Genomic DNA, 26,500 nt, shown 5'->3' with positions numbered 1-26,500 from the left:
GAGATAAAATAGTAAACTAGTGAAGAAAAACCCACCAATATATACAGCTCTAGGCCGGTCCACATCATTCTGCCCACACAGTCGGTGCAAGTCCTGCCAGTCCCTGAGACGTCCAAGAGGACCATGAATAGACGACGCATTCCAGGAAAATATCCTTTATTATAATGAATCCGGAAATGGCAGGAGAGAGGAGACTACGCATTTCATCCTACATCCACCCGGTCATAGCATACCCGCCATACTGCTTTCTCTCCATTTACACATATATCAATTAACACATTAAATTACCAAGCTGAACATCATGGGGGTGGGGCATCTTATCCCAAATCTAACATACAACCATAAAATATGGACAAGACTGATCACTGAGAGGGAAACTTCATCACATCCAATAAATGTACAATGTATACATCCACAGATATATATATATATATATATATATATATATATATATATATATATATATATATATATATATATATATATATATATATATATATATGTTTGTGATTTGTATTTCGGGTGGGGGCACACACTGCCCTCCACGCACCGCTATGGATGTCAAACAACGGGTCCCAGCTGGTGATTCCCGGCAGGCGATCGTCGGGTAAAGCCGACAGGGGAGAGGTCTGTATGGAAACAACACGGGTCTTTCTCCCTCCAGCGAAGACATGCTGCTTTGTATCTCTGTGCACAGCATGTCTCCCTAGTAACACAGTTAACCCTTTGATCCCCCCTCATGTTAACCCCTTCCTGCCCAGTGCCATTAGTAGTGTCAGGGCTTTGTTTTAGCACTGATTACTGTATTGGTGTCACTGGGGATGTCAGTGACACCAAGTCAGTTCCCTCCCCCCAGTGTCAGAATGCCCACCGCAGTATCGCTATAAGTTGTTGATTGCCTCCATGACTAGTAAAAATTTAAAAATCCCAGTATCGATCCCGCCATTTGTAAACACTATAACGTTCACGTAAACCAATTCATTGGGATTTTTTTTCGCAAATACATTTTGGCCGAAAATGACGAAATTTGATTTTTAACATTTTTTTTATTGGATGTTTTATAGCGGTCAAAAATAGTTTAGTTTTTCTCCGAAATTGTTGTGTTTTTTCATTTATAGCGCAAAAAATAAAAACCGCACAGGCAATCAAATACAACCGAAAGAAATCTCAATGTCTGGGGAAAAAAGGGCGTAAATTTCATTTATGAATAGCGTTGCATGACCGCGCAATTGTCAGTTAAAATAACGCAGCACCGTATTAAAAAAACAGGCCAATTAAGTTACTCGTATTGGGATTTTTTTTCAGCGAAGACACGGAGCAGAATACATTTTGGCCAAAATTTATAACAAAATTTTATTTTTAACATTTTTTCATTGGATGTTTTATAGCGAACAGTCAAAAATATTGTTCAGTTTTTCTCCAAAATTGTTGTTTTTTTCGTTTATAGCGCAAAAAATAAGAAACGCCCAGGGGATCAAACACCAGTGAAAGAAAGCTCAATGTGTGGGGAAAAAAGGGCGTAAATTTCATTTATGAACAGCGCTGCATGACTGCACAATTGTAAGTTAAAGTAAAGCAGCGCCGTATTGCAAAAAATGGCCAATTAATTTACCCGCTTTGGGATTTTTCTTTTAGCTAAGACACAGAGCAGAAAACATTTTGGCCGAAATTTATAACAAAATTTGATTTTTTACATTTTTTTTTATTTGACATGTCATATAGCAAAAAGTAAAAAATATTGTTTAGTTTTTCTCCGAAAATTGTCGTTTTTTCGTGTACAGCGCAAAAAATAAAAAATGCACAGAGAATCAAATACCACCAAAAAAAAGCTTAATGTGTGGGGAAAAAAGGACGTAAATTTCATTTATGAACAGTGCTGCATCACCGCGCAACTGTCAGTATTGAAAAAAAATGGGCAATTAATTTACACGTATTGGGATTTTTTTTTAGCAAAGACATATTGGCTGAAATTTATGACAATTTTTTTTTTTTTATTGGATGTTTTATAGCAGTCAAAAATTTTGTTTTTTTCCCGAAATTGTCGTTTTTTTTTGTTTATAGCGCAAAAAAAAAAGCACAGGGGATCAAACACCACCAAAAGAAAGCTCAATGTGAGGGGAAAAAAAGGACGTAAATTTCATTTATGAACAGCGCTGCATGACCGTGCAATTGTCAGTTAAAGTAACGCAGCGCCGTATCGCAAAAAATGGGCAATTCATTTACCTGTATTGGGTTCTTTTTCAGCAAAGACACGTAGCAGAATACATTTTGGCCGAAATTTACGACGAGATTTGATTTTTAAAATTTTTTTTATTGGATCTGTTTTAGAGCAAAAAGTCAACAATATTTTTTTTTCTTTAAATTGTCAGCTTTTTCGTTTAGAGCACAAAAAATAAAAACCGCACAGGAGATCAAATACCATCAAAAGAAAGCTCAATGTGTGGGGAAAAAGGACGTAAATTTAATTTATGAACAGCATTGCATGACCGCACAATTGCTAGTTAAAGGAACGCAGTGCCGTATTTCAAAAAATGGCCAATTCATTTATGCATATTGGGATTTTTTTAATCAAAGACACGGAGCAGAATATATTTTGGCCAAAATTTATAACAAAATTTGATTAACATTTTTTTTTATTGGATGTTTTATAGCGAACAGTCAAAAATATTGTTTAGTTTTTCTCCGAAATTGTCGGTTCTTTTGTTTATAGCGCAAAAAAAAAAAAAAATGCACAGGGGATCAAACACCAGCAAAAGAATGTTCAATGTGTGGGGGGAAAAAAAAAAGGACATAAATTCCATTTATGTGCAGAGTTGCATGACCGCACAATTGTCAGTATTGCAAAAAATTGGGCAATTAATTTACACGTATTGGGATTTTTTTTCAGCAAAGACATATTGGCCGAAATTTATGAAAAAACTTTTTTTATTTTTTTTATTGGATGTTTTATAACAAACAGTCAAAAATATTGTTTTTTTTCCCCGAATTGTCGTTTTTTTCATTTATAGCGCAAATAATAAAAAGTGCACAGGGGATCAAACACCACCAAAAGAAAGCTTAATGCATGGGAAAAAAATTTCATTTATGAACAGCATTGCATGACCGCGCAATTGTCAGTTAAAACAACGCAGCGCCGTATTGCAAAAAATGGCCAATTAATTTACTCGTATTGGGATTTTTTTTAGCAAAGACACGGAGCAGAATACATTTCAGCCGAAATTTATGACGAAAGTTGATTTTGCACATTTTTTTTACTGGATCTGTTTTATATCAGTCAAAAATATTTATATATTAAATATTTATAGCCCAAAAAAATTAAAAACCGCACAGCCAAATACCAGCAAAAGAAAGCTCAATGTGCGGGGAAAAAAAGGACGTAAATTTAATTTGGGTGCAGCGTTGCATGACTGCACATTTAGTTGAAATTTGACAAAATTTGATTTTTTTTTTTTTAAATGGTAAACAGTCAAAAATATAGTTTTTTTACCGAAATTGTTGCTTTTTTTGTTTATAGCGCAAAAATTTAAAAACCGCACAGGAGATCAAATACAAGCGAAAGAAAGCTCAATGTGTGGGGAAAAAAGGATGTAAATTTAATTTATGAACAGCGCTGCATGACCGCGCAATTGTCATTTAAAATAACGCAGTGCCGTATTGCAAAAAATGGCCAATTAATTGTCGCTTTTTTTGTTTATAGCGCAAAGAATACAAAATGCATAGGGGATCAAATACCACCGAAAGAAAGCTCAATGTGAGGGGAAAAAAGGATGTAAATTTCATTTATGAACAGCGTTGCATGAGCAGAATACATTTTGGCCGAAATTTATGATGAAATTTGATTTTTTTTATTGGATCTGTTTTATATCAAAAAGTCAAAAATATAGTTTTTTTTTTCCTGAAATTGTAGGTCTTTTTTTGTTTACAGTGAAAAAAATGTAAAAAAAAACACACTGGAGATCAAATACCACCGAAAGAAAGCTCTATGTGTGGGGGGGGGGGGGGGAAGGAAGCAAATTTAATTTGGGTGCAGGGTTGCATGACCGCGCAATTGTCAGTTAAAGTAACGCGTCACGTGTGCAATCTCTGGTGTCTGTAAAGATTGGACTTATCTGAAAAACATTTCCCGCACTTAGGACAGGAATACGGCTTCTCCCCCGTGTGAGACCTTTGATGTGTGACAAGGTTTAATTTGTGTACAAAACATTTCCCGCACTCGGCACAGGAATACGGCTTCTCCCCCGTGTGCGATCTCCAATGTCTGTAAAGAAAAAACTTCTGTGAAAAACATTTCCCGCACTCAGGACAGGAATGAGGCTTCTCCCTCGTGTGCGATTTCTGATGTTTGGCAAGTTTGGACTGATCGGAAAAACATTTCCGGCACTCGGGACAGGAATTTGGCTTCTCCCCCGTGTGTGATCTCTGATGTTTGTCAAGTTTGGACTGGTGTGGAAAGCATTTCCCGCACTCAGGACAGGAGAACTGCTTCTCCACTGTGTGAGATTTCTGATGGCTGTTTAGATGAGACTTCTGTGAAAAACATTTCCCGCACTCAGGACAGGAATACGGCTTTTCCCCCGTGTGCAATCTCTGATGTGCATAAAGGCTGGAGTTGTGTGAAAAACATTTCCCGCACTCAGGACAGGAATACGGCTTCTCCCCCGTGTGAGACCTTTGATGCCTGTTAAGACTAAAGCTCCCTGAAAAACATTTCCCGCACTCAGGACAGGAATATGGCTTTTCCCCCGTGTGAGAAATTTGATGTGTGACAAGTTGTGATTTTCTTGCAAAACATTTCCTGCAGTCAGTACAGGAATACGGCTTCTCCCCCGTGTGCGTTCTTTTATGCTCATTAAGATTGGATTTAGAATGGAAACATTTCCCATACCCAATACAGGAGAAGCTCTTCCCTGTTGGAAGGCCGGCCCGGTCCCGCACAGTCTGAGGTTCCTCAGGATACGAGGAATCCGATGGTCCATCTACACTGGGTGGTGCCAGATGGACATTGGAGGGAGCCGGGTTTTCTCCTGGACTATACTGTTTGATGTCCTCATCTTCTACTTTCCAGTCTGGAGACAAAATGAGACAATCCTTGGAGGTTTTCCTCATCTCCCGGCCATGGACTAAAATACAAAGACAAAGGATTACTAGACAGAAGCTGATTGGTTCCCCCAAACCAGGACTCCGCCCACATCAGGCAGCTTTGTCTCTGAGGAGCTTCCAATTCCACCTTCAAGGGAACTAGGAAATGGGTCAGTGACCAATCTAGGATTTAGTGTTCATGACCCACCTGTGCTGATCTCTGTAGGAGTGTCCTCCTCTATAAATGTCCCTGTTATTCCATCCTCCTCCATAGACTGCTGATCATCCCTCACATACGCCTCTTCTTCTTCTGATTTCACCTCAACTTTTATGTCTAGAAGATCTTTACCCTAAACCAAGAGAAGGAGAGAAAATAAAATATTGTAAGGTCTACAGATCTTCTCCATGATCTCACTCCATGTTCTAGATGCTCCGTCCCACCTACGTGATGATGGTGAGGGATGGTGTGACCTTCCCGTGTGGAATCCCGGGAATACAGAGGACGGGGACATCTCTCTGGTGGGTTCCTGTAGCGGGATGACTCCACCATGGTGTCCTGGTACAGATCTTTGTGTTCTTCTGGAATCTCTGACTCCTCCATCCCCCCATCCTCATCCTCCTCCTCTTTTATCTCTTCTTTAACCTCAACAGTAGAATCTCTCAGGTTTGCACTCTGAATATATAATAAAATGACATCAATGGTAACAATGCAGATAATGTACAGATCCTAATGATACTATCAGTGATTGTTCCTCATCTACCTGATGATGGTGAGGGATGGTGTGACCTTCCTGTGTGGAATCCCGGGAATACAGAGGACGGGGACATCTCTCTGGTGGGTTCCCATGACTGGATCCATCTACCTGATGATGGTGAGGGATGGTGTGACCTTGCTGTGTGGAATCTCGGGAATACAGAGGACGGGGACATCTCTCTGGTGGGTTCCCATGACTGGATCCATCTGTAGGAAACACACACACTGACTGAATCCATTGTTTCTATGTGTTTATCAGATAATGGGGGATCTAGGTGGAGCCTCCGTACTGCTCTCTCCTTTCCAATAAAGTCTCCTCTTACCCGGTGATGTGAGGGGCGGCTGATTGTCCATCATGACGTCCTTGTAGAGGTCCTTGTGTCCTTCTAAATACTCCCACTCCTCCATGGAGAAATAGACAGTGACACCCTGACACCTTATAGGAACCTGACACACACAATGATACAGTCACCATCCAAACACATCCCTTGTCTGTTACTGGAGAATGTCCCAGAATTCCCGGCACCGCTCACCTCTCCTGTCATTAAATGGACCATCATGGTGGTCAGTTCCAGGATCTTCTGCTCTTTGCTCCTCTCAGGTATCGGAGAACGAGGGGGAGGCACCATGGTGGGGCTCTGGGTCCTGCTCCATCCTCCTGAGATTGGCTCCCCACTAGACTTCTTCACTACAACATAATCCTACAGATCAGGAGAAAGAGAAACCGATATCAATCATCTGACATCATCTACATGTCTACAAGAAGAACATGGTCTATTGGCCAGACTAGACCAGAGTGATGTCATGTGACCTCCCAGAATCCTCCTCACCTCTCTGGTCAGGTCTGTGTTTTATTAATAGAGATGAGAGTGATGTCATGTGACCTCCCAGAATCCTCCTCACCTCTCCGGTCAGCAGGTAGATGATCTCCAGGGTGAGGTTTAGTATCCTCTCAGTCATGTGACTCCGGTCCTCCTCCATCCTCATTGGTCATGTGATCTATACAGGTCTTCTTGTAGATGGATAGCTTTGGAAAATGAAAGTAAGAATTATTTGGATGGTATCGGTCACACAATAATAGGAAGTAGTGCACAGAGTGCTGAAGTCAGAAGTAATACGCAGAGCACAGTGATCAGAAGTAATATGCAGAGTGCAGAGGTTAGAAGTAATACGCAGAGCACAGAGATCAGCAGTAATACGCAGAGCGCAGAGGTCAGAAGTAATACGCAGAGCGCAGAGGTCAGAAGTAATACGCAGAGCACAGAGGTCAGAAGTAATACGCAGAGCGCAGAGGTCAGAAGTAATACGCAGAGCGCAGAGGTCAGAAGTAATACGCAGAGTGCAGAGGTCAGAAGTAAAACGCAAAGTGCAGCGTTAAGAAGTAATACGCACAGTGCAGAGGTCAGAAGTAAAACGCAGAGGTCAAAAGTAATACGCAGAGCGCAAAGGTCACAAGTAATACGCAGAGCGCAAAGGTCACAAGTAATACGCAGAGCGCAGAGGTCAGAAGTGATACGCAGAGGTCAGAAGTAATACGCAGAGCGCAGAGGTCAGAAGTAATACGCAGAGGTCAGAAGTAATACGCAGAGCGCAGAGGTCAGAAGTAATACGCAGAGCGCAGAGGTCAGTAATACGCAGAGCGCAGAGGTCAGAAGTAATACGCACAGTGCAGAGGTCAGAAGTAATACGCACAGCACAGAGGTCAGAAGTATTACGCACAGTGCAGAGTTCAGAATTAATACACTGAGTGCAGAGGTCAGAAGTAATACGCAGAGGTCAGAAGTAATACACACAGCGCAGAGGTCAGAAGTAATATATACAGAGCAGAGGTCAGAAGTAATACACAGAGTGCAGAATTAATACACTGAGTGCAGAGGTCAGAAGTAATACGCAGAGTGCAGAGGTCAGAAGTAATACGCAGAGGTCAGAAGTAAGTAATGCACAGAGTTCGGGGTCAGGACTCACCACATGGTGTTGGTGACAGGTCTGAGATTTGGGCAGATTCTGGCAGGATGCAGGCCTGGCTGTAGGTACAGGATGCAGATGCAGGCCTGGCTGTGGGTACAGGATGCAGTGGTGGTCCCTTGGACGGCACAGGGAACCTTCCAGGAAAAGGAATGGGTAACTTGGATGAAGGTGGGAGCCATTGTCAGTGAGACAGGAAAACAGGGCAAGGAGCAAATCAGCGTGGCCATTAAGGCTGGGGAAATGTTGATTGGTCTTGACCAATGGAATGTCAATCAAAGTCAAGGACACCCGGTATTTCTTTAGCCTAGCTATTCTTTTTCCATGGGGGCTTCACAGACTAATATTTTAGGCCCCTCCATGGGGGAACCATACAATGAGAGAACACAACTCTTCAGAGCTGGGCCATGGCAGTGGGCTGATCTTCCCTGGTCATATCTGGGTTCTAGGTCTGAGGGAACAACTGAAGGACATTATGAGTGGTGGGATATGAAGGAGACTCAGTACGATGTTCTGGTGACCTCCTACCCAGATTCTATGTCACCAGATCCACAAGTGTGGCAAAGCAATGAAAAGAACCATAATAATGACTTGATATTAGGGAGGAACTACAAGCAAGCCAATACCAGTAATAAACAGGGATGACACTCTGGTCCGGGCCAAACTTTGGCTGTCTGGCCAATGGGCAAACCAACTGGAGTGTTCACCGGTCCGCCCAGCTGAACCTCCGCCTGCAGCAGGAAGTTATACATTTAGTAGCAGTATTACCACCACTGCGAAATGGGACAGAGTCTTCCTCAGGGCTTCTGGTTGCTAGGAAGCCAGTGGCCGCCTACGTCCTAGCAACCATTGACACTTCCCTGGCTCTATTCAACAGTCAGGAGATGCCCAATGGGCATGGAAGAGAAGGCATTCTGGCTGACATCATTGACCGAATTTTACGTTGGCGGTATTCGGTCATGGACGTCAGCCAGTATTCCCGCCGTTCGTTTGCAGTCAAGCTGTTGGACTGAAAATCCAGCAGTTGTGGCTGAGCGTGCAATGGAACGAATGTAAGCGTTTCTGTTCTGGTGGCTTGGTGGGCATTGTTCATCATGAGTGATAGAACACTGGATGATGCAATTGATGGATTTACACCACAGGACTTTTTTGGGGGGGAGGGGTTTTGTTTTTTTAATAAAGGACATAAAAACGTGTGAGTGTGTTTTATATACAGTACACTGTCATTATTTGTGAATGAGTAAGGGGTACTATGCCAGTCCCTCACTCCCCAGGAACCCCATTTCTGACTGGGAAGAGGCCTTTGTCCTCATCAACACAGAGATGAGATTTTCTGCCAGGGCCCCCCCCTCATGGGGTACCCTACTATGTTGAGTTAATGCGGCCTGGTATGGTGGAGGAAAAGGACAGGCGTGACCCTGGAGGAAGAGGACAGACATGACGGTGGAGGGAGAGGACGGGCGCGACGGTGGAGGGAGAGGACGGGCGCGACGGTGGAGGGAGAGGACGGGCGCGACGGTGGAGGGAGAGGACGGGCGCGACAGTGGAATAAAATGGGCGCGACGGTGGAAGAGGACGGACGCGAAGTTGGAGGAAGAGGACGGGCATGACGGGGGATTACTGGGTGTAAAAATAAAATCAAATCTTATTACCTCCTCTGCTGCCACTTCCAGCAATGTCTCCTCTCTGTCTCCTCCCAACTCACCTCTCACCCGGAAATTCCTATTTATTCCTGACATCACTTCCTGTGTTCCATAGAGACTTTCTGTCTGGGTAGAAGTGAGATCCCCACCTTGTGGAGCTCAGAGGAACTGCAGCCCCTAGAACCGTCTGGTAGTGTGACCCCGGCCTTGTGCTGGGTGTGTATGGACTGTATGTCCTCATAGAGGGGTCACCTCCACTCCCACCAAGGGAGACAGAAATATATGACTGCCTAGTCCAGCCTTTGTCAGCCAGGGGTTCTCCGAAGGGTTCTAGGGGTTCCTTGAGCTATGAACAATTTCTGTCTCTCAGTAACAACTGACATCAATGATATGTAAGAGGGACAGTCTTCCCACTGATGACCATGTTAGAATGTCCTTCCCCCACTGACCACTGATATAAGGGGGTCCTTCTCCCATCGGTCACCAATGTAAGGGACCACTACACTGACCACTGATATAAGGGGGTCCTTCTCCCATCGGTCACCAATGTAAGGGAACACTACACTGACCACTGATATAAGGGGGTCCTTCTCCCATCTGTCACCAATGTAAGGGACCTCTACACTGACCACTGATATAAGGGGGTCCTTCTCCCATCGGTCACCAATGTAAGGGACCTCTACACTGACCACTGATATAAGGGGGTCCTTCTCTTATTGGTCACCAATGTAAGGGACCGCTACACTGACCACTGATATAAGGGGGTCCTTCTCCCTTTGGTCACCAATGTAAGGGACCACTACACTGACCACTGATATAAGGGGGTCCTTCTCCCCTTGACCACTGATATAAGGGGGTCCTTCTGCCATCGGTCACCAATGTAAGGGAACACTACACTGACCACTGTTATAAGGGGGTCCTTCTCCCATCGGTCACCAATGTAAGGGACCGCTATACTGAGCACTGATATAAGGGGGTCCTTCTCCCCTTGACCACTGATATAAGGGGATCCTTCTCCCATCGGTCACCAATTTAAAGGACCACTACACTGACCACTGATATAAGGGGGTCCTTCTCCCATCGGTCACCAATGTAAGGGACCACTACACTGACCACTGATATAAGGGGGTCCTTCTCCCATTGGTCACCAATGTAAGGGACCACTACACTGACCACTGATATAAGGGGGTCCTTCTCTCATCGGTCACCAATGTAAGGGACCACTACACTGACCACTGATATAAGGCGGTCCTTCTCCCATTGGTCACCAATGTAAGGGACCACTGATATAAGGGGGTCCTTCTCCCATCGGTCACCAATGTAAGGGACCGCTACACTGACCACTGATATAATGGGGTCCTTCTCCCCTTGACCACTGATATAAGGGGGATCCTTCTCCGATTGGACACCAATGTAAGGGACCACTACACTGACCACTGATATAAGGGGGTCCTTCTCCCATTGGTCACCAATGTAAGGGACCACTACACTGACCACTGATATAAGGGGGTCCTTCTCCCATTGGTCACCAATAAGTGACTACTTGGAATGTGCTCTGGGTTTGCACTGAACCCATGTTGGTACAGAATTTGGTTTGTTGGGGGGGGGGGGGGGTCAGTGAACAATTGAACTAAATAGGTATTCAGCCAAGCAAAAAAAAAAAATGCTGGGTACCCCATAAATCCATACTGGAACCTCATCTGAGCATGCAGCCTGGCTGCCCATGAAGGGGTGAGGGGGGGGGGGCAGTGAGCATGTCACCTCCTGAGCCGTACTAGGCCACATTCCCTCAACATGGGGAGAGTATCTTGCCAAGTCCATTTGTGCTGTTCCCCTCATATTTGTTATTTAACTGTGCATTGTATCACCAATTCTTATTTCACCATGTTGTTTCTATGTCTTGATCTGTTGCTGCCATCTGCTGGCCAGAATTTGCATGCTGCATGCCTTTGTTATAGCTAGTAAGTGTTTTCTCTGCTGGGCGTGGTTTTAGGCAAGCCTTGGTTCTGGTCACTTCCTGCAGCCATTTTATCTGCTATATAGCTGTGTGACAGGACATTCATTACCCTGGGCTTGTGAAGGCATCAGTTTTTGACCAGCAGTTAGCCTCAGGAAAGATATCACAGGACAGCATCAATACCTCTACTACCTTACAGTATTGTATCACTGTTTGTCGCTGTATTTTGGACCAAATAAACCCACGCTGATTTCATTCCCGTGTATACGTTTGGATCCATCTAACCTGAACATCTGCCGGTCCGGTCTGCTCCACTGCTTGGATACGAAGGTAGGAAGTTACACAGCCATTATCAGATATACCTTCATTCGCCTTCATGTGGGGACAGAACAGTCAAAAACTGCCTTAAAGTCCAGTACCACACTCAGGAATCTCCCTAGCAACAGGCCCACTTGCAGCAAATCTGCCCGGCTACAGTGCACGTTCCACAAGCCTATGCGGAAGCACTGCGCATACGCAGTATCTATAGTCTCGCCTGGAAGTCCTCCACAACTCGCCAAGCCATTCCTAAAGTCCTATATTAACTTTTCCTCGCATAATAGAAGTACTGTTTATGCACGCTCCTTACATTGCTGTGGCCCGCAAAACCCCACAATTCACTTTAAACATCTTAGAAATTTTGTCAAGGTGCCCTATCGGAGCCGTGCTGCGATTTTCAGCGCCCAATTCAAAACTTCATTTTCTTAAAGGGACAGCGCACCTTAAGTCAAAATGGCCGAAAAGGACTTTGCACAGTTCCCCAGTGATGAACTAAAGCAAATACAACCTGATACTGATCGTTATGAAGGGCAAGGAACAGAATCCACACTTCCAGCAGAACAAGTCGTACGACCAAGACGCTCTCTGAAACCGACAGTAAAAGTCATTGAAAATTATCACACCACGAAAGATGAACTATGTGATAACCTGGAGGAGCAATGGGAACGAGTTTCCTCCCTCATGTCCGGACTTAAATCCTCCTCAGGTGATGCCACAAGCTTACAAGTTGCCATCGGGCGGCTGGACACAGCTCAAGAAAGATACAATAGACTGTCCACAAGGTATATAACCTTTCTAAAAGACTCTAATATCGATGAAGCCCTATCAGAACTGAGCAAGGCAGAATCAATAGCCAGACAAAGAGACGTCATGGTGCTGGATGTTAAAGGTAAAGCGGAACTCCGTATCTCGCATTTGCAAGAAACTAAATCACACAGATCAAATTCATCTAAACATTCCTCTCGGTCATACAGATCATCGTGCTCAAGAAGCTCAGCCTTGAGCGACAGATTACTAGAGGCCCGCATAAACGCAGAGCAATCCAAAGCGAGACGCTCCTTCACAGAAAAAGAAGCTCTTGCAAGGGCAGAGGCCAAGAGGGCAGAAGCAGAGGCAGAGGCCAAGAGGGCAGAGGCAGAAGCAGAGGCCAAGAGGGCAGAAGCAGAGGCCAAGAGGGCAGAGGCCAAGGGGGCAGAAGCAGAGGCTCGAATAAAGATTTTCGAATCAGAGATGCAGGAGGAAATTGCATTAGCTAAAGTAAGACTACTTGAGCAAGCATTGAGCCAAGGTCTTGATCCAGTCTGCTCGCTACCACAGGAGATAGATGATCCAGTTGATTGCACCAGTGACTATGTACTGAATCAGTTATCTGCGCCACCCCCAGTTTGCAGTACCGTCCAAGCCGAGAACACTGAAACCTCCAAGTCAGCTCTACCTGCAGTACCAGTGCCACCCACAGCACCCGAGCAACCTAATAACCGTTACCCGGAAGTGCCCTCTCAAGGACGGTTGTTACAGAAAGATCGCTATCAGGCGTTTTCTGGCCTACCTCCACAGCTCAAGCAGCAGTCATCACAATATACAGAGGCTAAACGAAAGCTTAACCCTGCAGCTACATCATTCTACCCGGAAGCATCTCACCCCTTCACGCCAGGCAGCCAATACGCCCCAGGGGCATCACAAGTCGTCATGGCAACAAGCAGTGAGAAATCAGATATGTCTGAGTTTGCCAGGTTTATGGTGAGCAGAGAGCTAATCAACACCAGTCTCTCAAAATTTGATGACCGTGCAGAGAGCTACAGAGCTTGGAAGGCAACCTTCAAGGCCGCTATCGCTAACCTCAACCTAACCGCAGAGCAGGAGTTTGACCTCTTGATCAAATGGCTGGGCCCAGGCTCCACAAATCGTGTCAAGAGCCTCAGAACTGTCTATGTGGGACAAGCAGAAGCAGGTCTTGCTGTCGCCTGGCAGAGACTCGAACGTACCTTCGGCAGTGCAGAAGCAATAGAGAAGGCCCTATTCAAGAGACTGCAGAACGTTCCAAGGATCAATCTCAAGGATGTCCAGAAGCTTCAGGATTTAAGTGATCTGCTCATGGAACTGGAGCTTGCCAAGGGTGACCCTCGTCTGTCTGGGCTGTGCTACCTGGATACAGCTCATGGAGTGAACCCAATTGTCATGAAGCTACCATACAGTCTGCAAGAAAAGTGGGCGGCATCAGTCTCAAGGTACAAAAGAGAGCATGACATCACCTTTCCCCCATTTATTCACTTCTGTAGATTTATCGATGAACAGTCCCAGATGAGGAAAGGAATGACCCCAGCCTCGACTTCTTGGAGTTCAACACTACAGCTTCAGCAACATCATCAAGGTATGAAAGCATCACGCATAAACACAGAGACTTTAAGAGCAGCGTGAGTGTTAGAAAGACTAACCTACCATCTCCTGCAGTACCCACGGGTAAACAGTACACTACCTCATCAGGAGATAAGACCTTCAATCGTGAATGTCCCATTCATAAAAAACCACACTCTCTGAACAAATGTAGAGGGTTTAGATTCAAAACCATACTGGAGCGCAAGAAAATCCTCACCGAGCTCGGGGTATGTTTCAGATGCTGCGCTTCATTGGAGCACATGGCTAAGGACTGTAAATCTGTCATCAAGTGTGAGGAGTGTCATAGTGAAAGACATGCCTCAGCTATGCACCCAATCCCACTCTCCAGAGATTCACCCACTGCCGTCACCACCAGTCCTGCTCCAAGTCATGGCGGGGAGCCCCAAAATTACGCTAATGCAGCGACTGCTGTTTCCTGCTCATGCTTGGATGTATGTGGGGAGGGCCAGTGCGAGAAATGTTGTGCCCGAATATGCCTGATCAAGGTCTACCCAGAGGGACTACCAGAAAAGGCAGTAAAAATGTATGCCATCATTGATGACCAAAGCAACCGGTCCCTAGCAGGTCCTAAATTCTTTGAAGCCTTTGGAATAAAGGGACCATCCGAACCCTATACCTTAAACACCTGCTCGGGCCGCATAGAGACTAGCGGCAGAAGGGCACAAGGATTCATCGCTTCTCCTGTCAGTGGGGATACGGAAATACCCTTACCGACGCTGATCGAATGTGATCATATACCCAACCATAGAGATGAGATTCCTACCCCAGAAGCTGCATTTCACCAACCTCACCTAAGGCACCTAGCCAACGTTATCCCACCTATGGACATCAACGCCGAGATTCTACTCCTGCTCGGCAGAGACAATCTAAGGGTACACAAGGTGCGTCAACAGTGTAATGGTCCTGACTATGCGCCATATGCCCAGAGACTGGACTTGGGATGGGTAATCATAGGAAATGTATGCTTAGATCAACCAGGAATTGACTCCTTCAAAACGTACGTGCGTGCAGATGGACGCACAACTTGCATTAAGCCGTGTCCTCATCACTATGAGGTGAAGGAGAAGTCTCCAGGCCTCATACAACCACCTGACGTCATTACTCCCCTCTTTGCCGACAACTTGGGGAGATCAGTGTTTCAAACAACCAAGGACGACGATAAAGTAGCCTTGTCAGTAGAGGACAGAAAATTTGTCAAGATAATGGACAGTGAGTTCTTTAAAGACAAAACCAATCACTGGGTTTCTCCGTTACCCTTCCGAGCTAACAGGGTAAGACTCCCGAACAACCGAGAACAAGCTCTGTCTAGATTTAACTCTCTTCAGTGTACCATGAACAGCAAGCCTGAAATGAGAGAACACATCGTTGCCTTTATGGATAAAATATTCCGTAACAACCATGCAGAACCAGCTCCATCCTTAAAGAAGAACGACAAGTGCTGCTACTTGCCTTCATTCGGAGTATATCATGCCACTAGACCTATGTCTGTAGGTTCCTTTACTAACTCTACTTGGCTTACAGGTCCGGAGTTTCTGCTAAAACAGGCAGACGAATGTGTACAGGAAGTTTTCAGCATCCAGGATCCGGATAATGATCCAGAAATCCGCGCTGAAGTCAGTGTATTGGTCACTGGAACAAAGCAAATCTCCAGCCTCGGTAGCCAGCGCTTTGAACGTTTCTCCAGTTGGATGAGACTTGTCAGGACTATCGCAAGGTTAGTGCACATTGCGAAATGTTATCACAATACTCACAAAGATAAGGATTGTCACGGTTGGCACGTCTGCCATAAACCCTTCTCTGCGGAGAACATCTCTCATAGTGAGTCCCTCATAATACGTCACGTCCAACAAGAGGAATTCAATGTAGAATGGAAGTGCTTGTACAACAAACAGCAGATTCCAATAAAAAGCCCTCTTGCCAACTTAAATCCAGTTATTGACAGTTTTGGCTTGCTCAGAGTTGGTGGTCGTTTGAATCAAGCCCACCTAAGAGTTGCAGATCAAAATCCTCTCATCATTCCCAGCAAACACCATATCACCGTCTTGCTGATCCGACACTACCACAAAAAGACTGAACACCAGGGCAGGCAAATCACTGAGGGCAAGTTACGGTCTGCTGGCCTTTGGATTATAGGTATGAAAAGACGTGTGGCCCAAGTACTGCATGACTGTGTTCACTGTCGCAAAGCTAGAGGAAAACAACTACACCAACAAATGGCTGATTTGCCTGCGGACAGACTATGTACAGAGCCGCCTTTCACCTACGTTGGCCTAGACGTCTTCGGGCCATGGATGGTGTCCGCACGCAGGACCCGTGGCGGTCACGCAAACAGTAAGCGTTGGGCTGTACTATTTACTTGCATGAGTGTGCGAGCCGTTCACTTAGAGGTCATAGAATCCATGGACACATCCAGCCTTATTAATGCCTTAAGACGGTTCTTAGCAATCAGAGGACCAGTGAAACAGTTGAGGTCTGACCGTGGAAGCAACTTCATTGGAGCCTGTAGAGAAATGAACATAGACACCAAATCCATTCAAGATCACTTGGAGGAAAAGGGTTGCACCTGGATTTTCAATCCTCCTCATAGTTCCCACATGGGGGGCTCCTGGGAGAGAATGATCGGGATCTCACGCAACATCTTGAATTCTATGTTGATGGATGTAAACTCTTCAAGACTTACACGAGACTCTAGTCACCCTTCTCGCTGAAGTTTCAGCCATCATCAATTCTAGACCCCTCGTGCCAGTATCTATGGATCCTGAAACACCAGCCGTACTGACTCCAGCTATCCTACTTACCCAAAAAACTGAGATTACGCTATTGCCTAGTGGAGAATTTACTCATGCGAATATCTACCAAAAACACTGGAAACGTGTACAATACCTAGCTGATTACTTCTGGAACAGGTGGCGAAAGGAGTATCTCAATATTCTTCAAGGAAGAAGAAAGTGGCAACACCACAAACCAAACCTAAAAGAAGGCGACCTCGTGTTAATGAAGGAGCAACATACCGTACGGATTGACTGGCCTATGGGACTAATTACAAAGGTTCTTCCTAGCAAGGATGGCAAGGTCCGTAAAGTGGAGTTGAAGATCTTCAGAAAGGGTGAGCTTAAAATGTTCGCAAGGCCAATTAACGAACTCATTTTGATACTACCCATCGAGAACATTCCTGCTGGGTGAACTCTACTGAACTTGAACTTTGTGGTTCTTCTCTATTCCAACTCGGAATCTACTATATTGTTATGTTTATTGCATTCTAACATGTTCTTTGTTACAGGTTGTTTTATATTTTATGGACATTCGTCATAGTGAAATCCCTTATGGAATTTCAGACGGGGAGTGTGCTGTTCCCCTCATATTTGTTATTTAACTGTGCATTGTATCACCAATTCTTATTTCACCACGTTTGTTTCTATGTCTTGATCTGTTGCTGCCATCTGCTGGCCAGAATTTGCATGCTGCATGCCTTTGTTATAGCTAGTAAGTGTTTTCTCTGCTGGGTGTGGTTTTAGGCAAGCCTTGGTTCTGGTCACTTCCTGCAGCCATTTTATCTGCTATATAGCTGTGTGACAGGACATTCATTACCCTGGGCTTGTGAAGGCATCAGTTTTTGACCAGCAGTTAGCCTCAGGAAAGATATCACAGGACAGCATCAATACCTCTACTACCTTACAGTATTGTATCACTGTTTGTCGCTGTATTTTGGACCAAATAAACCCACGCTGATTTCATTCCCGTGTATACGTTTGGATCCATCTAACCTGAACATCTGCCGGTCCGGTCTGCTCCACTGCTTGGATACGAAGGTAGGAAGTTACACAGCCATTATCAGATATACCTTCATTCGCCTTCATGTGGGGACAGAACACCATTCACTCCTGGTTAGAAGGTTGGACAAGTCCAATGTATGAGCCGGTATCAGGAAACACGAGGAATCTGTAGAACATGAGGCATCGGGAAATGTCTATCTGTCTGCAGGACACCGGGGAGATACTGGAACTCTTAATTCATGGGTACTAGCTATGAGCCGACCCATCCTGGGTTTGGTTTGATGTTGAACCCCAACCTTGTTAAAATCAATGGGAGCCGAATCTGTCAAATTACAAATGGCCATTTTCTGGGCTAATAAGGCAAGGAGTGTTGGGGGTCGTCACTGCCCTGGAAAAATATTTTTTTTTTTAATTCCATGCGACCGGGAGCATCGATATTTATTTAGCACCGACAAAAGGAAACTAGAGGTTAAATTGCTGCCAAATGATCTTTCCCTCCCGGCTTCTTTTTTTAAGAGCAGCAAAAACTGGCACACAGAACCCACCGATCTTCAGCCATAACCCCAGTAAACCACTCGCTAATCACAATGTACACTATGTTGCCCCAAGTATTGGGCAGCCACCTTTTCCACACCCATGACCTTAAATGGCCCCCCAGTCTTAGTCCGTAGGGTTCAATATTGAGTTGGCCCCGCCCTTTCCACGTACATGACCTTTAATGGCCCCCCCAGTCTTAGTCTGTAGGGTTCAATATTGAGTTGGCTCCGCCCTTTCCACGTACATGACCTTTCATGGCCCCCCAGTCTTAGTCCATAGGGTTCAATATTGAGTTGGCTCTGCCCTTTCCACGCACATGACCTTTAATGGCCTCCCAATCTTAGTCCATAGGGTTCAATATTGAGTTGGCTCTGCCGTTCCCACGCACATGACCTTTAATGGCCCCCCAGTCTTAGTCCGTAGGGTTCAATATTGAGTTGGCCCCGCCCTTTGCAGCTATAACAACTTCAACTCTTCTGGGAAGGCCATCCACAAGGTTTAGGAGGGTGTCTATGGGAAGGTTGGACCATTCTTCCAGAAGCACATTTGTCAGGTCTGGTACTGATGTCGGGGGAAGAGGCCTGGCTCGCAGTCTCCGCTCTAATTCATCCAAAAGGTGTTCTATGGGGTTGAGGTCAGGATTCTGTGCAGGCCAGTCAAGTTCCTCCACCCCAAACTGGCTCCTTGATGTCTTTATGGACCTTGATTTGTGCACTGGTGGGCAGTCATGTTGGAACAGGAAGGGGCCATCCCCAAACTCTTCCCACAAAGTTAGGAGCATGAAATTGTCCAAAATGTCGCCTTAAGAGTTCCCTTCACTGGAACTAGGGGGCCAAGCCCAACTCCTGAAAAACACCCCCACACCATAATCCCCCCTCCACCAAACTTTACACTTGGCACAATGCAGTCAGGCAAGTACCGTTCTCCTGGCAACCGCCAAACCCAGACACGTCCATCGGATTGTCAGAGAAGCGTGATTGGTCACTCCAGAGAACACGCCTCCACTGCTCTAGAGTCCAGTGGCGGTGTGCTTTACACCACGGCATCTGACGCTTTGCATTGCATTTGGTGATGGAAGGCTTGGATGCAGCTGCTCGGCCATGGAAACCCATTCCATTGAGCTCTCTACACACTGTTTTTGGGCTCATCTGAAGGCCACACCAAGTCTGGAGGTCTTTAGCTATTGACTCTGCAGTTGGCGACTTCTGGGCACTGTGTGCTTCAGCATGCGCTGACCCCACCCTGTCATGTGACATGGCCTACCACTTGGTGGCTGAGTTGCTGTTGTTCCCAGTTGCTTCCACTTTGTTATAATCCCACTAACAGTTGAGCGTGGAATATTTAGTAGCCAGGAAATGTCACGGATGGACTTATTGCACAGGTGGCCACCTATCACGGGACCACGCTTGGAGTCACTGAGCTCCTGAGAGCGATCCATTCTTTCACCAATGTTTGTAGAAGCAGTCTGCATGCCTAGGGGCGTGATTGTATACACCTGTGTCCATGGAGGGGATTGGAACACCTGAATCACATCATATGGAGGGGATTGGAACACCTGAATCACATGATATGGAGGGGATTGGAACACCTGAATCACATCATTGGGAGGGGATTGGAACACCTGAATCACATTATTGGAAGGGGATTGGAACAACTGAATCATATGATTGGCAGGGGATTTGAGCACCTGAATCATATGATTTGGAAGGGATTGGAACACCTGAATCACATGACATGGAGGGGATTGGAACACCTGACTCACAATATGGAGGGGATTGGAACACCTGAATCACATGATATGGAGGGGTTTGGAACACCTGAATCACATGATTTGGAGGGCGGGGACAATACTTTGGGCAATATCGTGTAGGATGCAGTTCTGGAATATGGCGGCACTGGAGGATGATGGGTTCCTGGTGGCTTCACATTTCGATTCTTCTCTTTGACACCCGTGATTTTAGTAATTTACATCTATTTTTGACCGATTTTCTCTAAGGAAAAGAAGCTGCCTAATAATTATGCACGCCTTAATATAGGGTGCTGACCTCCTTAGGCCACGTCCTCCCTCATTACACATCACCTGATAGGCTTATGTCTAATAAGCATTCACGTTTCTACGGCTCGGAGTTGGACAATATGCAGAGAAATGACAATTTTGTCAAAATACTCCCCTGCCTAATTGTGTCCTATGGTAACCTGTAATATGTAGAATGTAATGCCCAGCCCTCCACACGTGCTCGATTGTAAAGCATGTCATGTTTGGTATCTATGTACTCGGTGTAAACTCGTCTTTTATATTTCACCAAAAAAATTGGGTATTACGTTGTGTTTGTGTGCACTAACATTTATTAACCACTTCCTGTCTGGCCCATGTACAGAAACAGCCGGACAGGAGCAGTGCCGGAGCGGGTGGCCGTTTATAAACAGCCACTGCATTCATAGACTGTTCGCGCTCTCTGGGAAAAATGGCCTGGACTGGAAGGAGGTGAAAGTGTCCGGACTGGAAGGGGGTGAAAGTGTCCGGACTGGAAGGGGGTGAAAGCGTCCGGACTGGAAGGGGGGGAAAGCGTCCGGACTGGAAGGGGGGAAAGCGTCCGGACTGGAAGGGGGTGAAAGCGTCCGGACTGGAAGGGGGGGAAAGCGTCCGGACTGGAAGGGGGGGAAAGCGTCCGGACTGGAAGGGGGGGAAAGCGTCCGGACTGGAAGGGGGGGAAAGCGTCCGGACTGGAAGGGGGGGAAAGCGTCCGGACTGGAAGGGGGGGAAAGCGTCCGGACTGGAAGGGGGGGGGGGGGGGGGAAAGCGTCCGGACTGGAAGGGAGGGGAAAGCGTCCGGACTGGAAGGGGGTGAAAATGTCCAGACTGGGAGAGGTTAAAGTGTTTTTTTTCCCAAAAAAAATTGGCGTTTAAAAAACCTCTTGCCAAATACCACGTCATCAAAACAATTGCAACACCCACCATTTTATTCACTAGGGCCTGTGCTTCAAAATTTAAAAAAAAAAATAGATGTTTGGGGGGTTTAAAGTAATTTTCTAGCAATAAAATTTTTTTTTTTTTTCCAGGGGGGGGGTCAGAATCAGTCGGGACTTAAAGTAATTAAAGCCCCACCTAGGAGCAATGTTGGAATACTGAAGTTCGTCCTCATGACACCGACACCCACCATTGTTATTTTTTTTTTTCAATGTTTTATTCCCATTTTCCTTTTAACAAGTTTGCAGTCGAAAAAAAATGAAACTGTAAAAAAGGTAGAAACCCAACTGGTTAGGAAAATCGCTTGTCTGGAATGTGGAGGCGGAGTCTTGGACCCAAACCCATCCTCTATGGCAGCTTACCGATTGTTAGATGCAGCGGCTGCATTCGTTTTAGGCTTTTTCCCCCTGGTGATCTGGCAGGAGGAAGGAGCACAGGAGGGCATCTTTGTACAGCAGCATTGCAAGTCTAGGGGGGAGGGGAGGGGAGTGTTAGGTGGACTAGCAGATTTAGCCACACTAACAAACTGAAGCCAAGCTCATGATTTGTAATCAGTTACAGCCCATGGTTTGGTTTCTTTTTGGGATAAAGGTTGTTCTGTCCTCACCACGCCTTTCTCTGGGTGCAACTCGGCATGCGGCTAAACCCTCCTATTCTGCAACAAGCCAGACTGGACGGAAACTTGAAGCTTTATTAACAAAAACAGGGCGGGGTGAAACGATCAGGAAAACACAGATGAGAAATCCATACAATTGGTGTGAGAACATACACAAATCACAACGAATAGTTAGGCTATAGATGGCGATACGCAATGCTTCCTTTCGGTGATGCTAAAAGATGCACGTTTTCATCCAACGCAGGCTCTGATAGCCGGTTCCTTCTCTCCCAGTTCCTGAGATGGAGTCTGAGCTCCCAGGATGCATCTCTTTCTTTTCTCTCAGAATGATGGGAACTGGTTGAAAACCGCTGTAAGATCTCCCGGACTCATAAATGCACAATTATAATATCTCACTCGGGGGTCTGCTCATAAAACATTTGTTGGATAAATGTGATGAGTATTCGTCCAGCCGTGATAAATCGTGGCCACAATTTAACACACAGATTTTCTATGATCATCAGCGCCATCTAGTGGCTATGTTGTGGTATTTTATTGAAATACTGAAAAAGCGGAGCAAAATCGCATCATGGTCACTAGATGTAGCGGATGATTTCAAGAATTCACTGTGAAAATTAAAACATGAATGTTTGCACCACAAAATGCACTCAGCCAATGACAGGTGAGGACGCCATCTTTATTCTTTTCCTGCCATCAATGGCCAACCCGGTCCCACACTTCATCCACGTTTTTGGGGACCTCTAACCTCCTTATGAACGGTTCCTTCCATTATGAAGATCAGCCATGGAGTATATCTGAGGTGCATATCAGGGTGTGCTTCTTCCCCACATGAGAGCTGGGATGTCCAGCAACATTCATCTAGAAGACATTTCCCGCACTCAAGGCACTAATACACCTCCAGGATTGTGTGGGACCCCTGATGTACAGGAAGACAGGACTTCAGTGAGGAGCAATTCCCACATGGAGGACAGAGGGAGGAACATTTCCCTCACTCAGGACAGGAACGTGATTTCTCCACCATGTGAGACCTCTGATGACTGAAAAGAAGAGACTTCCGTGAAAAACATTTCCCGCACTCAGGACAAGCATACGGCTGCTCCCCCGTGTGAGATCTCTGATGTGTGTAAAGATTAGACTTCTGTGAAAAACATTTTCCGCACTCTGGACAGGAATACGGTTTCTCCCCCGTGTGCAATCTCTGATGTTGGGAAAGACGGGACTTTACTGAAAAACATTTCTCGCACTCAGTACAGGAATACGGCTTTTCTCCTGTGTGAGATCTCTGATGTGCGATAAGATTGTACTTCAATGAAAAGCATTTCCCGCACTCAGAGCAGAAATACGGCTTCTCCCCTGTGTGCAATCTTCGATGCTTGTAAAGATCGGACTTCTGTGTAAAACATTTCCCGCACTCAGGACATAAATATGGTTTTTCCCCCGTGTGAGTCCTCTGATGTGTGACCAGATCTGATTTTTGTACAAACCATTTCCCGCACTCAAAACAGGAATGCAGATTTTCACCCGTGTGCAATCTCTGATGTCTGTAAATATGTGACTTAGCTGAAAAACATTTCCCGCACTCAGGACAGGAATACGGCTTCTCACCTGTGTGAGATCTCTGATGTGCGTGAAGTTTGGACATCTGTGAAAAACATTTCCCGCAATCAGAACAGGAGTACGGCTTCTCCCCCGTGTGCAATCTCTGATGTGTGCAAAGACTGGATTTCTGTGCAAAACATTTCCCACACTCAGGACAGGAATATTGTTTCTCCCCTGTGTGCAATCTCTGATGTATAGAAAGATTGGCCTTCTGTGAAAAACATTTCCCACACTCAGGACAGGCATACGGCTTCTCTCCTGTGTGAGATCTCTTATGCTCATCAAGTTTGGATTTAAAACGGAAACATTTCCCGCACTCAGTACAGGGAAACCTCCTATCTTTTGGAAGGCCGGCCCGGTCCCGCACAGTCTGAGGTTCCTCAGGATACGAGGAATCCGATGGTCCATCTACACTGGGTAGTGCCGGATGGACATTGGAGGGAGCCGGGTTTTCTCCTGGACTATACTGTGTGATGTCCTCATCTTCTACTTTCCAGTCTGGAGACAAAGTGAGACAATCCTCGGAGGTTTTCCTCATCTCCCGGCCATGGACTAAAATACAAAGACAAAGAGGATTACTAGACAGGAGCTGATTGGTTCCCCCAAACCAGGACTCTGCCCACATCTGGCAGCTTGGTCTCTGAGGAGCTTACAATTCCACCCTCAAGGGAACTAGGAAATGGGTCAGTGACCAATCAGTGAGCAGTATGGGTGGAGGAATGGATTTAGTATTTAGTATTCATGACCCACCTGTGCTGATCGCTGTAGGAGTGTCCTCCTCTATAAATGTCCCCGTTATTCCATCCTCCTCCATAGACTGCTGATCATCCCTCACATACGCCTCTTCTTCTTCTGATTTCACCTCAAATTCTATATCGATTGGATCTCCACTCTACATCAAGAGAAGGAGAGAAAATATCATCTGTAAGATAGAAGATTTATTATTGTGACATCACATAGAAAATCCGCACATCGTCTCCATGAGTCCATGTTCTAGATTCTCCGTCCCACCAACCTTGTAATAGTGAGGGATGGTGAGATCCCCCTGTGTGGAATCCCGGGAATACAGAGGACGGGGACATCTCTCTAGTGGGTTCCTGGTATTAGGTGGCTCCATAATATCCTTGTGTCCTTCTGAAAGTTCCTCCATCACTCTATACTCCTCATCCTCCTCTTTATACTCTTCTTTGACATCAATATTATCATCCCGGAGGATTCCACTCTGAATATATAATAAAACATTCATTGTAACAAACATGCTGTGTATAAATCATAACTATCAGTGATTGTTCCTCATCTACCTGATGATGGTGAGGGATGGTGTGACCTTCCTGTGTGGAATCCCGGGAATACAGAGGATGCGGACATCTCTCTGGTAGGTTCCCATGACTGGATCCATCTACCTGATGATGGTGAGGGATGGTGTGACCTTCCTGTGTGGAATCCCGGAAATACAGAGGACGGGGACATCTCTCTGGTGGGTTCCCATGACTGGATCCATCTGTAGGAAACACACACACTGACTGAATCCATTGTTTCTATGTGTTTATCAGATGATGGGGGATCTAGGTGGAGCCTCCGTACTGCTCTCTCCTTTCCAATAAAGTGTCCTCTTACCCGGTGATGTGAGGGGCGGCTGATTGTCCATCATGACGTCCTTGTAGAGGTCCTTGTGTCCTTCTAAATACTCCCACTCCTCCATGGAGAAATAGACAGTGACACCCTGACACCTTATAGGAACCTGACACACACAATGATACAGTCACCATCCAGACACATCCCTTGTCTGTTACTGGAGAATGTCCCAGAATTCCTGGCACCGCTCACCTCTCCTGTCAGCAGATGGACCATCATGGTGGTCAGTTCCAGGATCTTCTGCTCTTTGTTCCTCTCAGGTATCGGAGAATGAGGGGGAGGCACCATGGTAGGGCTCTGGGTCCTGCTCCATCCTCCTGAGATTGGCTCCCCACTAGACTTCTTCACTACAACATAATCCTACAGATCAGGAGAAAGAGAAACCGATATCAATCATCTGACATCATCTACATGTCTACAAGAAGAACATGGTCTATTGGCCAGACTAGACCAGAGTGATGTCATGTGACCTCCCAGAATCCTCCTCACCTCTCCAGTCAGATCAGAGTGATGTCATTTGACCTCTCAGAATCCCCCTCACCTCTCCGGTCAGGTCTGTGTGATGTCATGTGACCTCCCAGAATCCTCCTCACCTCTCCAGTAAGGTCTGTGTTTTATTAATAGAGATAAGAGTGATGTCATGTGACCTCCCAGAATCCTCCTCACCTCTCCGGTCAGGTCTGTGTTTTATTAATAGATAAGAGTGATGTCATGTGACCTCCCAGAATCCCTCTCACCTCTCCGGTCAGGTCTGTGTGATGTCATGTGACCTCCCAGAATCCCCCTCACCCCTCCGGTCAGGTCTGTGTTTTATTAATAGAGATGAGAGTGATGTCATGTGACCTCCCAGAATCCTCCTCACCTCTCTGGTCAGCAGGTAGATGATCTCCAGGGTGAGGTTTAGTATCCTCTCAGTCATGTGACTCCGGTCCTCTTCCATCCTCATTGGTGTGGTCATGTGATCTATTCAAAATTCTGCCAGGACAGGAAGAATAATAGCTGATAATGAGTATATGTATGTCTGTGTGGGGAAATGTTCTGCCCCTGAAGGGGTTATTCTAGGCTTCCACACTATATATGTGTGTATCATCATGGACGCAGCGATGGAGGAAGAGGACGGACGTGACGGTGGAGGAAGAGGACGGACGTGACGGTGGAGGAAGAGGACGGACGTGACGGCGGGTTACTGGGTATTAATATAAAATCAGATCTTATTACCTCCTCTGCTGCCACTTCCAGCAATGTCTCCTCTCTACTTC

The 26,500-nt window shown here is 45.8% G+C and overlaps 4 protein-coding genes across 5 annotated transcripts in view; all 4 read right to left on the bottom strand.

Moving 5' to 3' along the window:
• The window catches only part of LOC149443119 (uncharacterized), a 170,318-nt gene that overhangs the window by 71,635 nt on the left and 72,183 nt on the right, over nucleotides 1-26,500 (bottom strand). The window lies entirely within an intron of this gene.
• On the bottom strand, nucleotides 140-25,394 carry LOC149443122 (uncharacterized). Its single transcript, XM_089655911.1, has 6 exons — nucleotides 25,224-25,394; nucleotides 24,908-25,107; nucleotides 24,622-24,828; nucleotides 24,357-24,498; nucleotides 23,036-24,158; nucleotides 140-4,837 (listed from the first exon to the last, which is right to left on the bottom strand). Exons 1-6 carry the CDS (start codon nucleotides 25,306-25,308, stop codon nucleotides 4,069-4,071), a joined length of 2,526 nt encoding a protein of 841 aa, XP_089512037.1. The 5' UTR covers nucleotides 25,309-25,394; the 3' UTR covers nucleotides 140-4,068.
• On the bottom strand, nucleotides 5,112-9,491 carry LOC149443123 (uncharacterized). Of its 2 annotated transcripts, none has more exons than XM_089655891.1 (7): nucleotides 7,799-9,491; nucleotides 6,737-6,860; nucleotides 6,367-6,534; nucleotides 6,157-6,280; nucleotides 5,841-6,040; nucleotides 5,525-5,752; nucleotides 5,112-5,429 (listed from the first exon to the last, which is right to left on the bottom strand). In XM_089655891.1, exons 2-7 carry the CDS (start codon nucleotides 6,818-6,820, stop codon nucleotides 5,277-5,279), a joined length of 957 nt encoding a protein of 318 aa, XP_089512017.1. In that variant the 5' UTR covers nucleotides 6,821-6,860; nucleotides 7,799-9,491; the 3' UTR covers nucleotides 5,112-5,276. The 2 variants fall into 2 exon arrangements, with proteins under 2 accessions (XP_089512017.1, XP_089512018.1); XM_089655892.1 differs by having other exon boundaries at nucleotides 5,301-5,429; nucleotides 5,521-5,752.
• LOC149443121 (oocyte zinc finger protein XlCOF29-like) lies at nucleotides 25,338-26,500 on the bottom strand. The gene is made up of 2 exons (XM_089655907.1): nucleotides 26,104-26,500; nucleotides 25,338-25,601 (listed from the first exon to the last, which is right to left on the bottom strand). The coding sequence occupies exons 1-2, from the start codon at nucleotides 26,197-26,199 to the stop codon at nucleotides 25,338-25,340; spliced, it is 360 nt and encodes a 119-aa protein (XP_089512033.1). The 5' UTR covers nucleotides 26,200-26,500.

This window comes from Staurois parvus, unplaced genomic scaffold, assembly GCF_062004578.1.
Source record: "Staurois parvus isolate SC_StPar_1 unplaced genomic scaffold, SC_StPar_1.0 ptg000874l, whole genome shotgun sequence".
Taxonomy (NCBI): domain Eukaryota; kingdom Metazoa; phylum Chordata; class Amphibia; order Anura; family Ranidae; genus Staurois; species Staurois parvus.
Note: the sequence above shows the minus strand (reverse complement) of the source record. Positions and strands in the feature narration are given on the sequence as shown.